Below are 14,046 nucleotides of genomic sequence, written 5' to 3'. Positions count from 1 at the left end.
TGGAGCACTACACTGCTCTTGCGAGAATAAGGTTTTAATAGTAATTGTAGTGGTTGAGATGAAGCACCATTTTCAGAAAACAGCACACAAAACAGTTTGATCCAAAAGATTTTTATTAGTCATCTTTGTCAAGACAAGGGATGTTGTTTTCGTTGCATTTCTCATATAAATGACACCAATCCTTCCAGAGAGGATGGTGAACATCTTAAAATACAGGGCCAGTGCGTTCCTGTCAAAAAGAGCCTTTCCATTCACTCTGCGCTGACGACGAAACGCGCTGGCCTGTGCACAAGTGTGTGTGAAAATGATTGAATAATTATGTCCGGGAGAGAGACGTTGAAGAAATATGGTCACTCCTCAATCATCATCAACTGTGGGTGTGATGGACATCCCTCTCCTGATCTGACCCCATCCGATCAAACTAGGGAAGAGAAACAAGTCAATGACTGTACAAACTACATTAATGAAAATTGGAAAATATTTAAAACCTAAAACACGTTTTTGAATAATTGCGCATGATTCAATGACGCACATTATTTCACAGAACAAACAGCTGAATTCAAATTTGCTCACCGCCAATGTTTCTCCACTCTGCGACTCAAGGCGATCTTCTCCCCCACCTCTGTGCACACAGGGTTAGTGAGCACAATCTTGGCCAAATCAGCTTTCACTGCACTCACCCGACCTCCTGTCGACAGCGAGCCAATGTTAACCATCAGCACCTCATTCTTCGACAGCTTCTGAACCTGTAGGCCAAATCGGTGAGAAAATCAAAAACTGTAATAGCATTCAAAATAAGGCAAAAGTACAGTTAAATCAGAATGCTTATTTCTGATTTAACTGTACTGTGAGCAGAATAGGATTGGAGAGATGGGAAAGGAGAAAAACACAAGAGCTTCAAAGGGGAGCTGTAACATAGCCACAGATTTATAACCTAATCTTAGTCTTAGTATTAGTATAGGACTACTTGTTTTTTATTACAGCCCCTGGTAATTACAAAAACATTGTAAAAATTAAAAATTAGGCTAAAAGAAAGTTATCCCACTCCACTACGTCTACTTCTATCATCAATGGAATTACAGAATCACGTGCCATCTTTTTGAATGTGATTTTCTTCAATGAGGGGAAGGAACATTTGGCAAATCACACTGCAGCACTTATATTATTGCACTGGTTGGTTATTAACTGCTAGCAGACAGAGTGTCATTCAGTGCATTGGAGAATACGGCGAACGTAAATAAAGAAAATAAAGAAACAAAATTTCCCAAACAAGTAACATTTTTAAAAATAAGCACAAAATACTGCAACCTGGGATTTTTTCAAGCAACTTTACAAAAAAAAAAAAAGTCAGAAAAAAGCCCAAAGTCGCGTAGAATACATGGATTTGGCAACTCTGCTCTATGAATGCGTGTTCCGCTCTTGTACCACATGCTCATCGGTTAAACAAAGTCCACTGAAGTAACGTGCTGACAGGAAATTTCTACGTAGTATACTTGTTCCTGTTTGCAGTAGCACTACTGTGCTGTAACATGGTGTAGGCTAGTACAGCTGTACTGGGCAACGCTGGTAAAATGATGCTACCTTCAGTGATGCTATGCTCTGCTCACATGCTATGATAATAGTAGCTTTGTAGGACTATACATTATTTGGATAATTATTCAAAAAAAAAAAACATCTGATTCTGTTACATAGAAGTGAATAAAAATAATATATTAATATTTAATATTAAGGTAAAACTTTACAATAAGGTTCCATTAGTTAATGTTAATGTATTTACTAACATGAATGAACAATACATTACAGTATTTATTAATCTTTCTTAGGTTAGTTAATGAGAATACAGTGGTTCACTGTTAGTTCATGTTAATTCAGAGTAGGGCTGCACAATAAATCGAAAGAAATCATAATCAAGATTAGGCAAAATCTGCGAGTCATGCCGATCTATCTTTCAGTGAAGCACGGTTCTGTGATCAGCAGTTACTCTCCATCCGAAGGCCAGAGGGCGCTCTCGCACGGAAACTCTGAATACAACTTGAAGAAAAAAAAAAAAACAGTACATGCCTATAGTGGTTGTTGAATAAACAGAAGATTTAACTGCTTCTATTGATTCAATGTGATTAAAAAACACACGACTACAACAATATATGGTTTATCTGAGTTTGTCTTATTATAATTTTCATTATAATGAAGTATATAATAATAATAATAATGCAATGCTAATCGACCTAGACTTTATCACTGCTTGGAGTACTATGATTGCGTGCCTTATTCCATGTAAGAAGCCACATCATCTCACAGAAGGATTTATTTCAAACAATCGACTGACGTTATGAAATGAGTTAAGAATAAAAACATGTTATAAAATGTGGTGTTTTCACATGCTTTTGGATAGAGCAGCATTTACTACACAGAGCCATAGTTCACTGAGAAGCTACGCAAACAGCTGTCATTATCGCAAACGATTTCTTCAACTTCATAATCGTAGGATTGTCTCATCTGCGTAACTTGTCAGTGAATTACGGCTCTGTGTAGTAAATGCTGCTCCATCTGAAAGCAGGTAATGGAGATTTACTATTGTTTACAGAACTGGCTTTACTGACAAGATGCACATGACAATCACATTCGATTAATCGTGCAGCCATAATTCAGAGTGCATTAACTGTTAACAAGCACAACTGTTGATATAATAATGCATTAGTAAATGTTGAAATTAACATTAAGATTAATAAATGCTGAAGAACTATCGTTCATTCTTAGTTCATATTAACTAAAGTAGTTAACTAATGTTAATTCTTAGTTCATGTTAAAAGTGTGGTTTTATTTTTTCATTGGCTTGTTATTGTTGTTTTTTAAATTCAGTATCATTAAAATTGAGTCTTACAAAATTATATTATTTAATAAAATAATAAATAATCATTACAAAGCATTTTCGGTTTTCGGCCCAAGTGCATCCAGAATTTTCAGTTTCAGCCCTAGTTAAAACAGTGTAACGGTTTCCACAAAACTATTAATTAACATTTTTTTAACTTTGCCAAAAAAACAAAATACAACAAAAAGATCATGTGACAATGAAGAATGTAGTAATGATTGCTGAAAACTCAGCTTTGCCATCACAGGAATAAATTACATTTTAAAATGTATCCAAATAGAAAATAGTGTTTGAACATACTATTAAAAATTGTAATAATATTTCACAAGATTACTGTATTTTTGATCAAATAAATGTAGCCTTGGTGATATTTTTCTTTCAAAAACAATCAAAATCTTACAAACCCAAATCTTTGAACGCTAGTATGTATATTATGTCTGTTGTGCTAGAAATAAGTTTGGCCAGCCTTGTGAAATAACACCATTACAATGCCTATGCATTAACAGTGGACTACATGAAACACAAAACTCTAATTTCAATGTAATGAATTGCCTAAAATTCATAAGTCTAGTCTCATTCGTAAGTATGTTGAACAATAGTTAGAGTTAATATTTTGTTTTGATGATACTACTTTAAAAGCTTTACCTTGGCTGCTTTCTTGTCACCCTCAGTGCGCACGCCAAGCAGCCTTCTTAAAAGGAAGTAGGAGATCTCAAGCTCTGTGAAGATCTCAGGAAGAGCCCCCACAGCGCCGAGGACCTGGCCCACCATACGATCTGCTCTGCACAGTGTAGGGTCAATCTTGGTGCCAACACCTGCAACAGAGAATGTGCATAACAAATATTAAATCATGTAACAACAACACACACAATTACAAGACTGCAGTAATGTTTAAGTCTGCATACCAATAAGGCCACCAGGAGCAGCATACTGGAGGTCATTATGCTCAGCAAACAGGGAGACAATTTTGGAGAAGATAGGTTTGCACATTAGTTTGCCTTCATGGTCCTTAGAAACAATACCTGGTCTGACCTCAATCTCCTGTCCAACCTTGAACCAAAATAAACACAGAACAGAAATAGCAACAGCAAAGCAGAAGCCTGATAGTCTGACAATGAAACTGTTTTAGGAACTGCTTGGCCTAAATTGGATCAAACAAGTCAAAAGTTACCTTCAGGACTCCTTTGAGAATACTTCCTCCAGCTACACCTCCTTTCAGATCATCTACTTCACAGCCAGGCTTATTGACATCAAATGACCTGATTACTGTTAAAAAAACAACAACAACAACAAAAACATAAATCACTCATCTAAACTTTGACACTGTGCACAACGAGTCCTCTTTAGTAATATTCAAGGTCTCTTACCAATAAGTCGAGGCTCAGAGGTGAAGTCGCGGACAGGCACAGGGATCTTATTTACAATGTACTCGCAGACAACCTCAATGTTGTACTTGAGCTGGGCTGAGATCGGGATGATTGGAGCTCCCTCTGCTACTGTGCCTTCAGGAAAATAAATGAAAGTGAAACATTATTAAAATGGGACAGTTCATCCACCAGTCACTCTGTGCAACTCATTCAGGGCGTTTCGAGGACACATAAAATAATAACACAAAGAATCCATGTTAAATGGATAATTCACCCAAAATTACCATTCTGTCATAATCTACTCATCCTCATGCAACAGATCTAAAAAAAGACAGTATTTTGGGGTTTTTGTTAGATTTGTAGGTCTGACTTTTTGGAACGTGACAGTTTCATTATATGAAAAAAAAAAAAATCCAAATTTAAAACATTGTGCTCAACAAAAAAATACAGTCATTCAGGTCGAACAATATGAGGGCTAATAAATGGTACAATTTTTCATTTTTGGATGAACTCTCTTTCCAATTTCAGGGAATGACGTTCTCTCTCAAACCTTTGAAAGACGTATTTAGAATTAGATTAAAAGCAACAGTAAAGACTTCCAAAATATTGAGAGTAGATTTTTATTTAAAAAAGATGCAGTTTTTAACATTGATAATAATAAAAGGAAGAAGAAAAAAAGAAGAAATGTTTCTTTAGCACCAAATCAGCATATTACAGTCCCTCCAGGATTTCACCCTAATCACACGTATATCTCGGAGATGTCTATATTTACATATGTAAGATGTATTTTTTAGAGTGTTTGCTCATCTACAATACGTCTCTAACATGTTTGCTGTCAGATGTCAAATAGACCTTTATTAGAACGCATGTAAAACTGCTTCTAAGATGTTTATCAAATTACACATCAGACGTTTCCCAGATTTTTAGCAGATGTCTTACAGATGTACTTGTGCTGTCTAGGTAGTTGAGATGCAGATAAAATTAACTTTAATTACTGTCATTCATAATGTCTAAATATAACTGAATACAAAAAAAATATGTACTGTATTAGGGAGTGGAAATGGTTAATAAGCTATTAAGTACTTCTCTGCAGCCATCTACTAGTGGGAATTTAATGTCTTTTTTATTTTTAAATAAGTCTTTGCTTTCCAACATCATGAAACTTTTAGTTTTCTAAATGGGGGCAACCTATGAAGGATAAACAAATAATGCCATCACATTAAAAAATAACTCAAAAATTCAGTGATACTTAAAGCTTTGAAGTGCTGGGAAAAGTTGTGTGAAGCATTTAAAATCACTCGAAAACATTAGACCATTTCTGCCACAAGTTGTTCCTGTAGTTTTACTGTTAAATCAATGGTGGTGGTGATTTGTGTTTACTGAACAATGTTTTTCCTGGTTTCCACATCAGTGGCGTTTGTTCTGAGATCAGCTTTAACAGAATGCTGCACTGAATTTGAATGCTAGTCATAAGATTTCACAGAGATGTTATTGATTCTGCAGCGAATTCGACTGCTTTCTTCACTGTAGGCCTATCTCCCAGTGCTGTGTATAATGGTGTCGCATGATTGAGATCAGCCCACGGCTCTGGCCCGAGCAGATAAACGGTATGCGCTGCGTAGCCCAAAGGAGTAGCGCAGATTCGTTCCACTTTCAGTTTGTTTGTCCAATGTAGCTTTTGATTTTGTAGCAATTACAAAAATTTGCTCTTGCAAAAATTGCGGAGTTTGCTTGATTTTGCAATAAATTCAGCGATCGCAAAATCCTGGAGGGACTGGTATTAGCATGATTATTGCAGATTCATGTGACCCTAATGACTGCTGAAAATTTAGCTTCGCCATCACAGGAATAAACTGCATTTTAATATAGATTTTTAAGTGTAATATTTCACAATATTATTGTTTTTTTTTTACTTTATTTTTGTTCAAGTAAATGCAGCATTGGTGACAAGAGACTTCAAAAACATAAAAAAAAAAAAGTTTTAAAAAAATCTTACCGATCCAAATATTTAAACAGTATATCTCAATTCATATCGGCAATGACACTGTGATGATCTCTTGTTCGACTATCAGCATATCTGTGATATTTGAGAATAGCACCAAGCTAAAACTCTTACCCTGCACAAAAGCCAGGATCTGTTCATACTGCTCTTTGGCCTGACTTTCTTTCACCAAGTCGATTTTATTCTGCAGAATCAGTATGTGCTTGAGCTTCATGATCTCAATGGCAGCCAAATGCTCTGACGTCTGTGGCTGAGGGCATGATTCATTCCCAGCTGAAAGAGTAAAGAAGATCATAAGCCACTCATACAACATGAGAACGGCTGTGTTCATTACTTGCAAGACAAAAACCACTACAGGTTCAAGGTAAATACTTACCGATTAGGAGTAGTGCAGCATCCATTACGGCAGCACCGTTTAACATCGTGGCCATCAAGATGTCATGACCCGGGCAATCCACAAATGAGACATGTCTAAAAAGACAAAAAGAATCAGGATGTCTGGTGAAACCAATGCTGGCTAACTGGACCATGATAACTGAATTAACTGTTTACAGAAACTGAATTCGGAAGGATATAATACATTGATTAGACCAGTGGTTCTCAAAGTAGGGCGCAGAAAAAAAACAAAAAACAGAAAACAGCCGTGGCAAAAGCATTTAAGTGTGTGAATGGTGGCTGGCTCTCTGCCTTTTATAAAGCCACACCGAATGCCAATTCCTCTGAATGTTTCTTCTTTAGACCATCTAAACAAGAAAGAAACACATCATCGGACGGCATCACAACCTGCTATTGTGAATTTGCCACTCCCCTTCAACAGCAACACACACACTCACACACAGACACACAGTGTCTACACCAGACACAACCACTGTTGCATCACATCATTAGACTTGTGCCAATATTCGGTAATGCGATATATCGCGGTAATAAATATGCACGATATTGTTATCGTGGGCACTTCCAAATACCGAGAAATAATTATATATTACAAATTATTCAGAATTTTAAATGCATTTTAAGAATACTTTTCCCATCAACTGGTCAAAATGCACAACACCGTTTGTATGCTGCTTTAAAGACCTGTGTGAACTCTGATGTAAACAAGCACGCACAAGAAGCACATGGAGGAACACGTGAGAGACGCGCTGAATGAAAGCACATTCACTCTCTGACAGCAGATGGCGCTAAACTGCAGAAACTGCAGCCCTTACCCTGGAAACCCCATAAATAAAAGCAGCTGCTACTTTCTAAACATTTAAATAATATAAAATAATATTTATATATTTCCATATTTTTTTCTATTTTAATCTGGACTATAACATGTCCTAGATATTGTTTGAAAGTGTTTTGATTCTTTATTGATCATTAACACTTTACATTAGGGCTTCATTAAACTGCCAATGAAAAATTCTTCTGAACATTCATTAATCTTAGGTATTCCAATATTTAATAACACATTGTTAAAATCGAAAGTTGCAGCTGTGTTATTTAATGAGCTATCATGAGCTAAGACTTGTATTTTTTAACAAAGATTAGTAACTTCTGTAGCAAATGTAGCTATTGCTCTTTGTGAATGTTAATGCATTAACTAAGCCTAACTAATGAGTTCTTATTGTAAAGTGATACCTATGGGTCTTTAAAGTTCTTTTGCACTTTAATCGGTGTAAAATTTTTAACTTTAAATATATTTTTTGTATTGCTTTATTGTATTTAAATGTTCAGTTATCTTTATTATAACAAAAAAATTTAAAACTTAATTTCAATATATTATGACAACTAACATAAAAACATAATTTAAATACAATGACAATACAAGATACAACCACTTTTGAAACAAACCATCCCAAAAAAAACACTACTAAAAAAGAAACAAAAATACCCCAGACACAACCACTGTTGCATCACATCATGTCAGCTAAAAGCTGTCTACACTGGACACGACAAAGCGACTGTTGCATTTCCATTTGTCCACTTAGAGTACATAAATAGAATGGGCGTCAGTTTACTGTCAGGATTTGTAATGTCATCCAGTGAAGAGATAATCACTATTGTAATGGGTTTTATTATCTTTAGTCACGTCGCATCGCTAGCATCTGGTGTAGGCACAGTGAAAGTGAAACAATTGCAGGTCTACTTCATTGTAGGTTTACAATTTAAAAAATCTTTACATTTTCTTAATGTTTTGCTAAATTATTTGGTAGTCAGAGGTGAGGTGGGTGCCAGATTTATTTCAATTTTTTATTTTAAAGGGACATTAAGATATGGATATTGATACAGCTGTGTCATATCGATATTGCAGCACATACTCAACAACTTGACCATCAATTATTACAAAACTTAATTTGAAAAGTGAAAAAAAAAAGAAATGACCCATACTCAGAATTCGTGCTCTGCATTTAACCCATCCAAGCAGTGAACACACACCCGGCCCGAGACTCGAACCCACAACCTTAGGGTTAGGAGTCAAACTCTCTAACCACTAGGCCATGACTTCCCCCCCACCTCTGAATACAAGAACAGCAATTAAAACTGAATTAAAAAGTGCCAAAAAAAAAAAAAAAAAAAAAAAAAAAAACTATTTATAGAGTAGAAGATATAGGCTACAACTAGGTTTAATCTGGCCGCCGAAGAACCCAACTGGGTTGCCTGATATAAAGAGAAGTAATCCACAACACAGAGCTTCACACTGGCACAATATGGAATTATCTGATACGCGTGTTATTTATTTTTGTCAACCTGGCAACCATGTGCACGCGCTCTCACGAAAACACCAATACCCTTGAAGTATAATCTCCATTTTGATATTCTATTCTCAGAAAAGTGTAATTCATCAAGTGTTCATTTACGAGAGAGAAAGAGAGAGAGAGAGATGGTGTATTTCAGAATTGCCTCCATTTTTGCCATGTTTCTTCATTAACAGTGAAGTGGTGGCTTTAACTGCTTCAGAAACGAAGTTACCAACTCTGTGCTGAGAAAGATAATGTAGCTCTTTAGCAGTGAAGCTCTTTTATTGATGAAATTGATAGAGACTGAATGTGTGCGCATGAGCTACAGTGAAGACAGCGCATTAGTTAAGAACGCTTATAATTTTTCCTTTTATTTTTTTTAAACGTAGAGAGTGTGTGCAATGATAACCTACCAGCAATATAAGGTGATTTTATTAATATAATAGAATGAGTACATTACAATATATATTAGAACAAGTACATTATTATTTATGGGCTTAAAAACAAAATGCAAATACAATATTCACGCAAATATTGTACCTGGTGGGGAGTGCCCAATGTTAACATGAAACCTATGCCATTCATAGGCGCAATTTAAGGGTGGGACATGTTCCCACCACTTTTTGCCAGGGTCAATATTGTCCCCACCACTTTTTGAAACCAAAGCCCCTTTAAGGTATTCTATAATCTATGTTTGTTCACGGCACGGACATACCTAATGCAGATTAAAACATTCCTTTCTGTTAAATAAGAAGCAATCTGGCGCTGGAATCTGTTGTTTTTGAAAGTGTTCATTGCAATGTTATTAGTGACGGAATGTTCTCTTATGGCTCGTGCACAGTCTTCACACAAGAGCACTCATTGCTTAATGACGTTGCAGAGAATATCTATTCATTCTGGTTAAATACACACAAACATGTCCCTGCTCTTGATATATGATCACTGGTTAACATCTTGATTTTAAAATTATGCGAGGGCAAATTAGAACCCAAAACGAAAATTCTACCATGAGACTGTTTAGGAATACTAATAATTATTGTGCATCTATGCATTTATTCACTGATATGATAATCTCGGGCCTAATAATACATTTTATTACAGTACATGTAAGAATGAAAAACTATCTGGTTAAAAATGAGTGCTATGCTCTGCCTATAGTTAGCAATGGCACTGTAGTATGCAGCGTTTAACAAACAGCTGTTTTAATAAATTCTGCTGAGGTGAAAATTAGTGCAGTCACGTATCGTGATATGTATCGTATTGTGGCCTCTGTATCATGATACGTATCGTATCATGACTTTGTTGGTGATACACAGCCTTAACACACATATACATATATATATATATATATATATATATATATATATATATATATATATATATACATTATATATACATATATACATATACATATATACATACATATACATATATACATATACATATATACATACAAATATATATATACATATACATACATATATATAAATACATACTTACATATATATACATATATATACACACATATACATACATTATATATATATATATATATATATATAATTTGGATTTTTTTTAACATGCTGTCATATATACATATATACATATATATACATACATACATATAAAATATGAAGATTCCCAATATTTTATTTATTTAAAAAATAAATAAAAAATATACATACATACATATATATACATACATACATATATATACATACATATATATATATACCATATATATATATATACATATATATATATATATATATATATATATATATATATATATATATATATATATATATATACATATATATATATATATATATATATATATATATATATACATATATATATATATACATATATATATATATATATATATATATATATATATATATATATATATACACATATATACATATACGTATATATACATATACGTATATATACATATACGTATATATACATATACGTATATATACATATACGTATATATACATATACGTATATATACATATACGTATATATACATATACGTATATATATATATATATATATATATATATATATATATATATATATATATATAACCAACATACCGTACTAATTTGAAGTTGCCTTTGGTGCCAGGAATGTCTGTGGGGAACTCATCAGGTGTGCTGCTGCCACATGACCTGTAACACTCTGGCCGTGGACAACTTGGATCATCCAATTTATACACCTAAATATGGGATTCAATACAAAAGAAATAAACTTTAGGCAAAAAAAACAACCTTAAAAAACCCCATCAAACCTCAGAAATAAATATTTCACATTTATTCAAAAGAAATAACTTGTAACAACCTCTCTTAGAGGAAAAAAAACAAACATTTTTTTCCTAAAAAGGGATGCTGGAATTTGCTATTGCAAGCTTAAATTGAATCAAATAATCGCTATTACTAGCTTCTGACTCAGAGTGTAGCTTGCAAAAATTACTTGAAAGAGATTAGCGAACATTGCCATTACCTTAGCATTAGCATAACCCAACTTGATTGTAATGTTTCTCTCAAGCTCATTTTTGAATCGGACAGTATGAACTCCAGAGATCGCTTTCACCACTGTTGATTTCCCGTGGGCTACATGACCAATAGTTCCTAGAGACAAATAAATAGGTCGGCTTATAATTCATTTCATGTGACATTTTGCACTTTGCACAAAACAGTAAAAAGAAATCTCACCTATGTTTATTGTGGCTTGTCTGCTGATGATCTCTTGGGACAGAGGAGTTAGTTTCTTCACATTCTATAAGGCAAAACAGATTTGTTAATGCTAATCATCAGGAGAAGTAATTATGGCAAGCTGTTTCATGTGTAACTTCAAGAAAAACATACCAACATTAAAAAACATCAGCAGTGACAAGCATCAAAACACATAAATCAATCCGTTCATGAGTGACAACTGCCAGAAATAAATACTTCAGATTTCTTCACAACTTGTAACAGCCTCTCTTAAAGAAAAATACGTTTTCACCCTTTAAAAAAGAGAAGCTGCTTTGCTGTTGCAAGCTTAAAATGAATCTAATAATTGCTATTACTTTTGATTTAGAGTTAAGCTTGCAATTATTGTTTTAAAACTTGTTACTTTCAAGTAATAGATGAGTCACAGTAACAAAAATAAATACAAGCTAACTGAAAAGATTATTTGTTAACACGGCTTGCCATAATGGAACTGTCGAGTACATTACATTAAACGAACACAATTCATTTGATTAGAAGTATTCCAGATTAGTACTACCTAAACAAAGTAGTACATGACTGGAACGATATTAAACAGAATGACATTTGGGTTTCACAACATTTTCACCTAATTTCTACACGGGGTCCTTCTCCATCCCCGAATGAATCATGTGGTGAGCTTTCACCAGTACAGCTAACAAGCACGCCTGCTATCATCAGAGTACAAACCCGCGTAACTCGAACTGTCGACACAGCTAGTACTTTTAGAACAAGTTATATTACAAATACGAACAAAAGATGAAGACTTACTAATGTACTAAGGTCTTGTTTAGAAAGATGAGGCTGACTCAACGTTGTTCCAGACTCGTCGCCCGCCATCTTGATAGAAAAGGAATGAAAGTATGACCAAGCAAACGCCTGACCGTTTTTTTTTTTTTTTTTTTTTTTACAAATACACGTGTGGTATTAAAACACATCCCGTTAAATTATTTTTAAGTGTTGGATATATACATATAGATAGTGTTCTGTTTCACTATTACACTGCATAAAACCGTAAAATAAAACAGATAAATATAAACTAATTTAATTTAATGGCGTCCTGTAGGCATGGGATGATGCAATCAGTTTCTAGAAAACCCAGTAAACATCAAGGAGGAGAAAAGACCAGAAAATGCATCCTAGATTATAATTAACATAAATTTAAAATACGAACATAACCAGCAGCAAATTTTACCTAATATACGATTAACGTCTACAAACTTGAACACACGGATTGTCGCGGATGGAGCCAGGGTCCGTCTAAGGGTTATGACGTCACATAATTTGTAGTTTTTATATGTCTGTCTGTCTATCTATCTATCTATCTATCTATCTATCTATCTATCTATCTATCTAATACACAAATTCTACCCAGTCAAACATTTCCTTAGTAAGTTTAATAAAGATATTGATGTTAATGGTTCTTTTTGTTATTTGCATTTGGACTTTGCATTTTCTGGCATTTTAGTCATGTGAAAAAGTTATGTTATGATGTATCTCTGTTTATTAAGGTAAAGGTACTCTTTACTTTTGCTTTGCATTTTGAAAATTTAATTTATGTATTTCTTAAGTACGACAGCAGTGCGAATAAGGTAGCTTTTGTAATTAATCTGTCAATTTTATTAGTCAAATCTCACATTCATAAGTGTAAGTTTTCTAACTAAAAAGCCTCTTTTCTCAGTAGTTCTTAAATAATCTGAAAAGTACTTTTCTACTATTCAGAATAATGGAAAAGCTATAAAGACTGTTCCTCTGTGTAATGTCTTCAAACTCATAAACCTCATAAAGAAACATATAATATTACTGTGTAATCACTCTAAACATTCTTAGATGTTCCCATGCTGACGTAAATATTAAACTCAACTACACATATACTGAAACAATATTTAGAAACTTTAATGTGTACAGTTCAAACATACCTCTTGTGTATAGTGTATAGAATTTGTTTTTCCTCTCTGCACTTATTATAATATGTGTAACACTGTACTATGCACAATACAGTGTTGACCTGTTTTTGCAATTTATTAATTTAATATAATATTAAAACAGGAGGTTCCCACGTTTATAAGGATTCATAAGGTTCATTAATAAGTTAAATCATAATATTTACATTTACAATTACATTTAGTCATTTAGCAGACGCTTTTATCCAAAGCGACTTACAAATGAGGACAATGGAAGCAATCAAAAACAACAAAAGAGCAATGATATATAAGTGCTATAACAAGTTTCAGTTAGCTTAAACGCAGTACACGTGCAAGGGCTTTTAAATAATATAATAAATAAAAAGAAAACAGATAGAATAGAAAAAGAATAGAGCAAT

General features: G+C 33.8%; 1 protein-coding gene across 1 annotated transcript; it reads right to left on the bottom strand.

Annotated features, from left to right (window-relative positions):
• Nucleotides 1-95: 95 nt before the first annotated feature.
• On the bottom strand, nucleotides 96-12,990 carry LOC109049379 (eukaryotic translation initiation factor 2 subunit 3-like). Its single transcript, XM_042714247.1, has 13 exons — nucleotides 12,919-12,990; nucleotides 12,495-12,563; nucleotides 11,688-11,751; nucleotides 11,476-11,603; nucleotides 11,070-11,191; nucleotides 6,615-6,709; nucleotides 6,353-6,511; nucleotides 4,237-4,371; nucleotides 4,041-4,135; nucleotides 3,775-3,919; nucleotides 3,515-3,684; nucleotides 574-746; nucleotides 96-421 (listed from the first exon to the last, which is right to left on the bottom strand). The coding sequence occupies exons 2-13, from the start codon at nucleotides 12,561-12,563 to the stop codon at nucleotides 358-360; spliced, it is 1,419 nt and encodes a 472-aa protein (XP_042570181.1). The 5' UTR covers nucleotides 12,919-12,990; the 3' UTR covers nucleotides 96-357.
• Nucleotides 12,991-14,046: the final 1,056 nt, after the last annotated feature.

The sequence above is a fragment of the Cyprinus carpio genome, chromosome A24, assembly GCF_018340385.1.
Source record: "Cyprinus carpio isolate SPL01 chromosome A24, ASM1834038v1, whole genome shotgun sequence".
NCBI classification, from domain to species: Eukaryota; Metazoa; Chordata; class Actinopteri; order Cypriniformes; family Cyprinidae; genus Cyprinus; species Cyprinus carpio.
Note: the sequence above shows the minus strand (reverse complement) of the source record. Positions and strands in the feature narration are given on the sequence as shown.